The 11,111-nt window shown below is 44.2% G+C and overlaps 1 protein-coding gene across 1 annotated transcript; it reads right to left on the bottom strand.

Moving 5' to 3' along the window:
- Positions 1-4,904: 4,904 nt before the first annotated feature.
- On the bottom strand, positions 4,905-10,564 carry Il17f (interleukin 17F). Its single transcript, XM_041655197.1, has 3 exons — positions 10,538-10,564; positions 6,228-6,451; positions 4,905-5,142 (listed from the first exon to the last, which is right to left on the bottom strand). The coding sequence occupies exons 1-3, from the start codon at positions 10,562-10,564 to the stop codon at positions 4,905-4,907; spliced, it is 489 nt and encodes a 162-aa protein (XP_041511131.1).
- Positions 10,565-11,111: the final 547 nt, after the last annotated feature.

Raw genomic sequence — 11,111 nt, 5'->3', positions numbered from 1 at the left:
TTAGTAATTCAACCAAGCCCTCCAACACAAATAATAGCATTGAACAGATGTTAATAAGCTAAACAACATGGACCCGAAAGAAGGGATTGATTTTCTTTTATACTTAATTCTATTGGGGGTTTATTTTTCACACATACGATCCTGAAGGCCAGCATCTCTGTGCAGACATATTCAGCAGCAAGAGACAGAAGCAAGCACTGGTTTCCTTAAGAGTTCTCACTTGGGGTTTCAGGTGACCACAGAAGGCAATCAGGCGTTTGACAAGTGGTCTGCGTGACATCTAGGGTTTCTGCCTTCTTAGTTGGTGAGAAACCAAGAGTGTGGTGTCAGCAGAACCTAGAATTTAGGAGAACTCTTGAACTTAAAGATGCTAAGCATTTTGTGGGAGCATGGCACCCCCTCCTAGGGGACAGCCACACAGAGGATGAACTCTAGCCTTCAGCATACACAAATGTCTAGAGCAGCCCTCCCCCGGGGCTGCTTTCTCCATAGCACTAAAGCAACAAGTGCCGTAACCCACTGAGCCATCTCACCAACCACACAGCCATGAGAATGCGGTTGTGAGGCATGGTTATGGGACTTCTGGTGTTGCCACCACTACAAACAAGGTCTGGTCCTCACCCTCGGGACATACAAAGGGCTGTGGTATGTCACCTACAAACAGCCCAGAAGGAAACCACCAAAGTAAGCCAGCACACTCACAAGTCTATGGATTTGCGATAACTCATAAACACACCTTTCTTTAATGCAATGATTGACTTAAACTTGGAAACAAGAATTAAAATCCACACACCTTGCTGCACTAGAAACAGCCTGTTGTAGCTGGGACCTACTCTGAATGGTTTACTTTTAATTCTTCTTTTAATGGGTCTCCCACTTTGGAGGGAGAGATTGTTCGCACTCATTTTATAGTTAAGAAAATTGAGACAAAAAAAATTTGTTCAAGGTAAGCTATTGATGTGGAAACACGTGTACCCAGAATTTTAACATGGAAGAAGATGAGAGAGAGAGAGAGAGAGAGAGAGAGAGAGAGAGAGAGAGAGAGTCTTTTCTGTCTATATTACATAGTTCATAAATGTTACACGGAATTTTAACAGGCATGATAGTAAGAAGGGAGAAAGAGAGAGCCACTTGTCTATATTACAAAGTTCATAATTTGTCTTTTAAGTAACTACAATAGTTACAAGCATTATATAATGTTTTGAGAATTTCATGCCTAGGTATTATAGTTGCATCGTTTCCACCCCCTCTTTCCCCTCTCTAAAACTACTGAGGGGGGCAGGGCTGGGGAGATGGCTCAGAACTTAAGCTCTGGCTGCTCTTGCCCAAGACTGAGTTCAATCCCCAGCACCCACACGGGTGCAGCTCCCAGCTACCCATAACTCAAGTGCCAGGGGATCTGGCACCTACTTCTGGAACCCATGGACACTGCACTGATATGCACAAACCCCCACACACATCCGTGATTTTAAAACCTCAAATAGACTCTTTTTAGACCCTCTGTGACAATCTCCTCAATGCACACTCACAGTCATTCCCTGTCTTAGTCTTTGTTTTGAAATATAGTCTTCTTCACTACTGGACAACATACAAAACTGGTCCGCGCTAATGAGTAAGCAAATTGCAACTTGTAAAATGTACTTTTATCCAGTGGATCACGTATCACTCCTGAAATGTATCGCTTCTTTTCCAAATTACACCCATGGAGCAGATTACAATGAATTTCAATGCTGGGTACAAGGGTTACATTTGCTTTTGTTATTTATTGTTTTTAGGACAGGGGCACGGTTGGGGGACGAAAGCATGTCATTTTTCCTCTCCTCTGAGACCTTCATAATAAACTAAAAGTAAGTAACTATATGTGGAGTAGGGGTACAGCTCAGTTGCTGCCTAGCATGTCGGAAGCCCCATAAAACTGAGCGTGGTGGTATATTCCTGTAATCCCAGCACTCGGGAGGCAGACACAGGAGGATCAGAAGGTCAAGCCCTAGGACGGCTTGGTCTATGTGAGACATTGGAGAGGGGATGCAAACAAGCAAAGCTTGAGGGAAGGGGGGAAAAAAGAAACAAAAAGAAACAGATATGTGCTTTCAAGTTTCTGCGTGGAAATCTCTCCACACACTGTGATGGAAAGTCTCTATTCAAAAAACTAATCCATTTAATTTAGTCTGCGTCTTCAGGCAGAATGGGGGACTTCCGCACCTCAGACTGCTCGGCAAAGCTGATGACCATAGCACGTTCATTCTGCTCCATGATGTCTCAATCACCTGAGCAGACAGATGCACCCACAAAGCAGCCATTCCTGTCTCCTCTAGCTTTGAGAAAGAACCCAAGAACACATGGAAGCAGTGTGCCACCTCGTGAGTAGAGGAGGGTGTGCAGTTTCAGCTTTAACCACAAGCCAAGGAGGCAAGCTTGCTCAGCCTCCGGGACTCGGTGAGCAACGTGTTTGGAGATGTAGGATGTGATACTTTTATATTCTCTCCCACGGCCAGTGCAAGTCCATACAGGGAGATGACTGACATGGTTCTTTATCAGATACACTCTGGCCGTGCTGGAAAAGCAAAATGCAAAGGTCTTGAACTTGGAGCCTGTGAACCTCTTTCTGCTAGTAACTGTGACCTGAAACATGTCAACTAATTTCTCCAGGCTACATTCATAAATGTGGGAAGTAAGCCAGGGTCTATCATGGTCTATTTGACCTTTACAGTGTGAGACCACCATCAAGAGGGATGGCTCTCCAATCTTAACTGACCCTCAGAATTCAGCTCTTTTTTTTTTTACATCACCCTAACCATGCCCTTCTCCTTAAAACATTAAATAAAAAAAAAAAGCAAATGTAGCCCTTGTACCCAACATCAAAGTTCACTATAATCTACTCCATGGGTGTAATTTGGAAAAGGAGAAATGCATTTCAGGAGTGATATGTGATCCGCTGGATCAATGTACGTTTTATGATCTGTGGTACATTGCATCGCGAGAGTTATCCTGGGAAATGTTGCCAGGCTTCTGTTGTTCCTCCAATCCAGCACATAGAACCAGCCACAGGTGGCTCACTAGGCAAGGAACCCTACTGTTGTCTGCAGCAGGGTTCTTTAGTGAATACTTGAAGAGAGCATGCCGGACCATGCTTCCTGTTGTTAGATCAGGTCCATGTTAGAAACGGAAGCACCAAGTTCCTACTGTCTGTCCGACCTCAAACCAAATCCCAGCTAAGGAGAACAGCCGTACAATCCACTCCCTCTCTGGAACCAGGACGCAACAGCAATGTGGATGCTCTTAAGGCAGGTGGCACGGTAGCTGTGAAAGAGAGATGTGGTGTGCTGTATCCAGAAAGGGGAGACACAAGCTCCCCAGAGGCTGAGACTTGCATTCTGTGTGTCCCAAGTTACACAGGAGTCTGACAAAAGACTCCTGGTAACCCCGTATGATCAAGAAGTCATAGAGAAAAAGAGGCAAAGGAACCGTATGATGACGCTAATGACGGGTTGGGGATGCCAGATGCCAATACTGGGGCCCTACTATGCACATCTTCTTCCACTCTCTACTGCAAGTGGCGAACACAATGGTCAGTAAATGTCTCATAACATAATGCGGCCAGAAGAGCGGAAAAGTAACATGTTGCCCCCGCACTTGAACGCTGTTCGCATCGTTTCCCTTAACACTCCATGCAAGTGTAACGGAACCTCAGTTGATTAATAACAACAACTCTAACAGAGTCAGAGGAGGAAACATGATAAACAAATGACATTCATAGAGAATTCCAAAATCTTTCGGGCTATAAAGTCTTGGGAGTGCAAGCTGGAAGTAGAAACAATTACTTTGCCTTAATTCCTTTCTGTGTTGCCATGCTAATCACCATGAGCAAAAAGCAACTTGGAGGGGAACAGATTTGTTTGGCTTATAACATATAGACCATTATGGATGGAAGTCATGGCAGGAACTCAGGGTAGGAACTGGAGCCAAGATGAGGAAGGAATGTTGCCCACTGGCTTACTCTCCAAGGCCTGCCCAGCTAGTTGTTTTTTTTTTTTTTAATACAGCTCAGGACTACCTGCTTAGAAGTAGTAGCACTACCCAAAATAGGCTGTATTCCCCACAACATTAATCAAGAAAATGCCCACCAGACATGCCCAGAGACTAATCTGATGGGGGCAGTTTCTCAACTGAAGGTCCCTCTTGCCAGGTGGTTCAAGTTTGTATCAAGTTGACAAAAATTAAGCAGCACATACTTCAAATATTTTTAATTAATAATATTTTATTTCATAATTAATGAATATATTAATTTTCTACTAAACTTTATATAATCAATAGGTCATAAATATATGTGTAGTTTGTCAAATATAAATACATAATAGTTTATGGCACCCTAATTTATATTTAGCAAATTTTTCTATGGACACACATACCAGATGCTTGCCCCCATCCTTGCTTACCCAGACCACACTACACAGCTCCCTCCATGCATTCTAAATGGGTTTTCTTCATTTCCATCAGAAATACCAGCATTTCCTTGAACTCTACAAGAATGATATTGCACAAAAGTGACAGTATTGACAAAAAAAATATGGTCATCATATAATATAAAGAGGCTGGGCCAAGGGTGCCTTAGTTCTCCTTCATTTTCAGAAGTTCAAGGCATTAGAACGCATCAGGACTGGTAGCAATTCTAAAACAAGGCAGAAAGTTAACACTATATCTAACAGCTAACACTATATCTAACAGTTAACACTATATCTAATAATAACGTTAACACTATACCTAACAGAGCTTCAAGAACGCCATGCACATCTTACTAAGAGTCTTAGGAAGCAGAGAGACTTGAATATAAGGCTTTATGCAGAGCGCTGGAAAAAGACAGGCATTTCCACAGCTTCTTCAGCCGAGTTTAATGCGAAGCTTTGTCAGGCTGCGCGGCGGACTATGGGCGTGACGCAGGTGCAGCCCACCTTCACCCGCATCTTCTCCAGCCGGAAGGAATTAGGACAGCCCTGGGGCTCCCTCCGGAGGACCAGGATCTCTTGCTGGATGGCGACGGAGTTCATGGAGCTGTCTTCCTGCCCCTGCGCATTGATGCAGCCTGAATATCTGCACTGGGCCTCAGCAATCTCTGAGGGGAACCGGTGGGGGTCTCGGGTGATGCTGAAGAAGAAAAAAAAAAGGCAAAACAGGATGTTGAGGCCAGGAGAGGAAGAGAGAAGGGCTCGGTAGCACTGGGTGTTCCCGGCCAGGGGAGGTTCTGAGTTACACAAGCGAGCGGCACAGGCTCTAGATTCTTGGACCAAGATCTAGCTGTTAAGTAACTTCCTATGCCCCAGATGCCTCCACCATAAACAGGGCTTATGAGCACACTATCTTCTCAAACTCAGGTAACTGTTGAGGGTTCTGCATAGTATGAATGCGTGTAAAGCATTCATACTATGTGTGCTAAGTGTTCCCAGGGCCTATATCTCAAGACAAAGTCACAAGATTCTACCCCACATGGCTGACATCTATGTCCCAAGCTGAGTTTTCTTCCACACACATCCCTTACCCTCGCTACTCAAAGAGTGACATCTGCTCGGAGCAGATCCTCAAGCTGACCTCTGGTTTCCACTTAGCCTCGCACAGTGGTAATATCGCAGGCTGAAAACTACTAAGACTTTCAACCACACAGGTGAGCCGGGGCAAGAAAGCAAGAAAAACCTGAGTTACCAGAAAAAGTGGAATTTCTATTGGAAAGGATAAATGGGAAGCCAGGCATAGTGTCGCATGCCGAAAATCCCAGAACTCAGAAGGCTGAAGCAGAAGGATAATCATAGATCTGAAGTTAGCCTGAGCTACCCAAGAAGTTCTAGGGCAACCTGGGCTACAGTGTGAGAACTCCATCTCAGGAAGAGAGCTAATGTGGACGCTGAGTACTCAGGAGAATGAGGCTTCACAGTCAAAAGAATTTAGAACACATTTCTTTTCCTTTTCTTTCTTTTTTTTAGTGTTTGGTTTTTTTTTTTTTTTCAAGACAGGGCTTCACTGTGTAGTTCTGGCTGTTCTGGAACTCACTATGTAGATCAAGCTGGCCCTGAACTCAGAGATCTACCTGCCTCTGCCTCCTGAGTGCTGGGATTAAAGTCATGCACCTCCACATCTGGTTTAGCACATTTTCCAATGGAATATATATATATACATATACATACATACATACACACACACACACACACACACACACACACACGTCTTCCCTGACTTACTTGTAATCCCATGGGGAGCTGGAGCGGTTCTGGAAGTCATGTGAGACAGAAACACCCTGGTTTTGATTGAAGATGCGGAGGTCAACTCTCACACTCTTATCCTCCAGAGGAGGGCAGTTCCCAGCCTTCTGGGGGACAAGAGCCCGTGCTATGGGTTTCTTCGGATGAGCTGTTACCTCCCTCAGGATGGCAAGCCCCAATATCAACAGCAGCAGGGACTTGACCTGGAAAACAGAGAAGATTGCCGAGGGTGAGAGCCCTGGCACAGTGTGGCTGAACCCCAGCCCTGTATGTGGGGTCTCTTTATGGGATCAAGGTTTCTTCTTTCTGCAGTACAGGTAATCACTGGCAATGAGAACAGTCATACCTGTTATCAAGGTGCAAAACAGAAAGACTGAAGATTAAAACCCTCTTGAACTTATCTCCCGCTTTATATTCTAGAAAGCCTTTTTCCAGGACATCCCTCCAAGGTCCACGCTACCATCAAGGCCCGATTCATAATATGTAGTTCAATGAGAAGTACATTTATCAACATGAAATACTAAAGATGTTATCGGTTATCACTCAAGAAGCATTTTTTTTTATGTTCTCTAGAAAGGCGTTATCTGTGTTCATATCAGACATGTTAGAGTGAAAGCTTCCTGTTAAAGAATGTGCACAGCAAGGATGTTCCATGAAACCTTTCTGAATGAATGAATGAATGAATGGATAAGGGGATGAATGGACAGGGCGACACCGTTAAATTAAACAATGTGGTTGAGCTCAGCTCACTGAGGAAAAGATTCTGAGAAAGCAACCAAAGCAAACTTCCAATTATCAATGCTAATTGAAAGCAGCAGAGGCACTAATGGTGCACAACGGCACAGGATAGAAGCCATTTCTTTAAGCTCAGGCATTTGTATTTTCTATACGAACATTGAAATATTGGTTTATCTGGTGTTACAAGAACGCACAAAGAAAGTACTCCATGAAGACCTACCCACAAGAGGAGCCAGGCACTCCAGCTTCCCTTTGTTGTGACTAGCCTCTGCCCACACCGCCATCCCTGCTTGACCATCCCTGGGGATGGACAGAAAAGCTGAAGCTGAGTTTTCGATTTCTGGGCCCGGCATTGTTCAGGTTCATACTGTGTAGGTAGGGAAAGTGATGATGTGCGTGTTGATTTAAAAAACCTGCATGTTGTTTCATTCATGCTGGATGCAAGAAATGCACAGGACAAGCAGAAAGTTCATGGAAGCTGCTATCCCAAGATCACCGGTAATAAATGGAAATCAAATGCAGAATGGGGCAGATTTGCCTCCAGATAATCAGCAGCCGTGTGTTTTCACCTCCGCAATCATTCTTTCACTCCGTAACTGGTCCTTAGGGCTGCAGTGTTGTCGTTTATGGCATTATCTCTGGAGTCAACTGTGTGGAGTCCAGAACTCAAGTCTCGAACTCACACCACAGTGACTTGGTTTCCTGCATCCACATAAATCCCAAAGATACCCGTTAGGGTTTGATTCAGGTAATCACTGTTGGCTTTGGATTGATGTTACACAACACACTGTGTGTGAGACGGATGTGGAATGTAGTCTTCACAAGTGCTTGGAAGTTTAGAAAACATAGTCACACACCTACCAACCACCTAGTTAGGTTTCTTAAATATTAATTTCTTCTCTGAGCCTCCTCTTGTGTATCATGAGTCACTTCCACTTTTCATTATCAAGACTGAAAGTTCCTATAACTTGGGTTAGGTGATGCCCTCCAGAGGCTGATATGTGGTCTCATTGGAGGAACTGTGTCACTGGAGTGTGCTTTGATTTTTTTCAAGTCTTACATCATCCTCAGTTAGCTCTTTCAGCCTCGTGGTTGTGTCTCAAGATATATATGCTCTCAGCTACTGGTTCAGGACCATGCCTACCTGCCTGAAACCAGGATGATCGTGGAGTCAACCCGCAGAAACTGCAGGCCCCAAAGTAAGCACTTTCTCTCAGTTGTTGCCTGGCTCTATCTTGCTTTATCACAGCGACAGGAAAAGAGACAACTCTTGTGCCCCTAACAAGTCATTACTATTTCACTCAATGTTCTTGGAGTGTTTTAGAAAACCCTCTGTAAACACTGGGTTCTACCCACTGTCTCATGAAGCAGACAAAACTCATTCTACTTATCTCACCAGCATTTCCCAGCCTCTTAATGTCTACAGGCTCCACCTTCCTTGGCGATGCTTGGTCACAGCCACTGAAGGTCATGACAACTACAACTCACATCAACCTTAGCTGTGTGTCATTACAGGAGTGAAGAATTCCAAATATCTGCCCCTTGTATCTGGAATAGAGAGGCACTTGAAAGCCCCATGGCCTTTATCAGGAAATCACATAATATCAGAAATCACCGCTTGCTTCTTGTCATTATCATTTTTAGTGTTTTTGAGCTCTAATAAGGCTGGTGCCAAGTCAAAGACTGAGACAAACAATACTTCTCAGGGAAGTTGAGAGTGTTTTATATCCCCCCTGTAAAGAAGATTAATAGATAGGGTTTTCATCCTGTAGAAGGGGAAACAGGCAGGAAAACACTGAAGCTGTGGGAGAACAGTCAGAGACTCTGAACCTTTTCAGTAGAGCTTTGTACCTTACTCCAGTGTGAGCCCAGCTGTGAGAACATCTGCACACTGCCCCTACACTCACCTGTCATCTGGAACCTCCCCAGGCAGGGATGGGCTACAGGACCTGGTCAGCTCTAAGCCCCAGCCAGACTGATCTCAATTACCGTCGAGCGTGTCCTCTCTGCTTGCCCCTTCTAACTCAGTCCCATTTCCTCGCTGCTTCCACTGCCATGCTTCTTGCTGAGAGTTCAGCTGATTCCCGCCCCCCCCCTCAGAGAAATAGACATGGTTTGAAACATTGAACTATGCAAATGATTAGCTCTGACACAATGGTGTTAGGTTAAGAATCTTGCCTCTCAGGGTTGGAGAGATGGCTCAGGGGTTAAGAGCATTGACTGCTCTTTCAGAGGTCCTGAGTTCAATTCCCAGCACCCACATGGTAGCTAATAACTGACTGTAACTCCAAGATCTGACGCCTTCCCAGACAAACATGCAGGAAAAACACCAATGCACATAAAATAAAAGTAAATAAATTATTTAAAGGAAAAAAAGAACTTTGCCTTTCTGTCATCCACAAAGAAGCATACTATTGCTAGGCTCAGTCTCGGTTCGGCATCACAGGGTTTAATGACAGCAAACAAAAAGCAGATGACTGAGCTCCTTTTCACTGTGTAATGGGGAAAATGTTAGTTGTCTGTTTCTGTGGTTTGATGAGGGTGTCTGAGCCAGAATTCATGGCACACTCCTATAGTTCCAGCACTCCAGATAGTGAGGCAGAAGGAACGCCAATTGCAGACCAGCCCAAATTACATACCAAACTCAAGACTAGCCTGGGCCACACAGGAAGATCTTGTCTCAAAAAGCAAAACATACAACAAAAACAATAATATTAAGAATTAACATTTACATGGCCTTTTCTACCTTTTATCTCTTCCAGCAAATTAGAGTGCTCAAATTAACTAAAAACTAAGCATCCATGATCTACCTCACAAACAGAGATTCATCACAATATATCAGTTCTCCCTTCACAAACCACTATAAGGGAGACACTGTCAATATGTTGCCACACGACTGCGCAAAGTCGATTCACAAAAGTCAGTGACTAACACCAAATCCCACATTAGCAGGCAGCAGGGCCAAACCTGTGACTTCAAAGCCTCTGTCCCTAAATACTGTGCTTTGGTGGCCTGCTGGAATCTCTAAAATAACAAACTGACAATCAAGCAAAAACCACCACTGTCAGAGAACAGGTGCCGTTTATAAAAGCCAAGATTTTTGAAATTGCAAGACTCATACAAGGAAAATCAGAAGACCATCAGAACCGATAACACAGCGTGGGAGTTCCTAAGCCTGGTCCACGTGCCTCTATAGCAAACCCTTCCCAGGTTTATCCAATTAATGACAGGCACGATTCTAGTTGTAAGCAGTGAGAAGTAGAATTCCAGTCCTCATTAACGTTCCACTAGCTTCTACAAGGAATAAGACCATGCATATTAATTAATTAATTAATCCAGTATCAAGGATATGAAAAACTTCTCCAGGAGGTTATCTGAAAGTTTAACTGGACAGTTCTATTTCCTCCACTCAAAGTCCTACCATAGTTAGCCTTGTTGTTTTTAAAAGACCTAGCTCACAGAAGACTCCGAGAAGATCTAAAGCCTTGGAAATCTACCTTTCATAAAGTGCAGACGCAGTTACCCTCATCCTAGATACCAGCACCACTCACCACGGCTGTCTCGCGTGTTCTCTGCATGCTTGTTTCCAGCGGGCTGCCTCTTTGCTCAGGAAACACTTTCTTCTGAGCACGCCTCCCTGGGTACATCAACGACGGGACCCGTTGGTTTTATAGTAATCACTGTCCCTGTTTCCATTGACCTCCTTACTATTTGTAAGTTGTGGTTGACCCAAAGTTACTGACGAATGCGGGGTTTTTTTTTTCTACTCCACTTCCTGAAGGGGAACCTAAGGGGGACCCTAAAGGGGATGACGGAAAAATGGACCCATCTTCCTTTCCTTCTACTCCCCCCTTTCCTCTCTCATTATCTTCACGACAGAGGTGAACCGAGTCACAGATTACTGTCACAATCTTTAATTCTTCCGCAAATCGTCAACGTTCTTGTCATACACTGTGGCTTCTACTTTCAGGTCAGGCAGGAGAATCCCTGTGACTTGAGGGTAAAGTCATCCTTACCAAGGCTTGGTTTTAAACACTATGGAGGGGAAAATAAAACCAAAGAATGACTGGTGCCGGAGAGATGCAGAAATTACATCCACAGGTAGTTTGGGGGTTTCCCTAAACT

This window comes from Microtus oregoni, unplaced genomic scaffold, assembly GCF_018167655.1.
Source record: "Microtus oregoni isolate MIOR12 unplaced genomic scaffold, Mior012 000007F_ref0000211, whole genome shotgun sequence".
In the NCBI taxonomy this organism is placed as follows: Eukaryota; Metazoa; Chordata; class Mammalia; order Rodentia; family Cricetidae; genus Microtus; species Microtus oregoni.
Note: the sequence above shows the minus strand (reverse complement) of the source record. Positions and strands in the feature narration are given on the sequence as shown.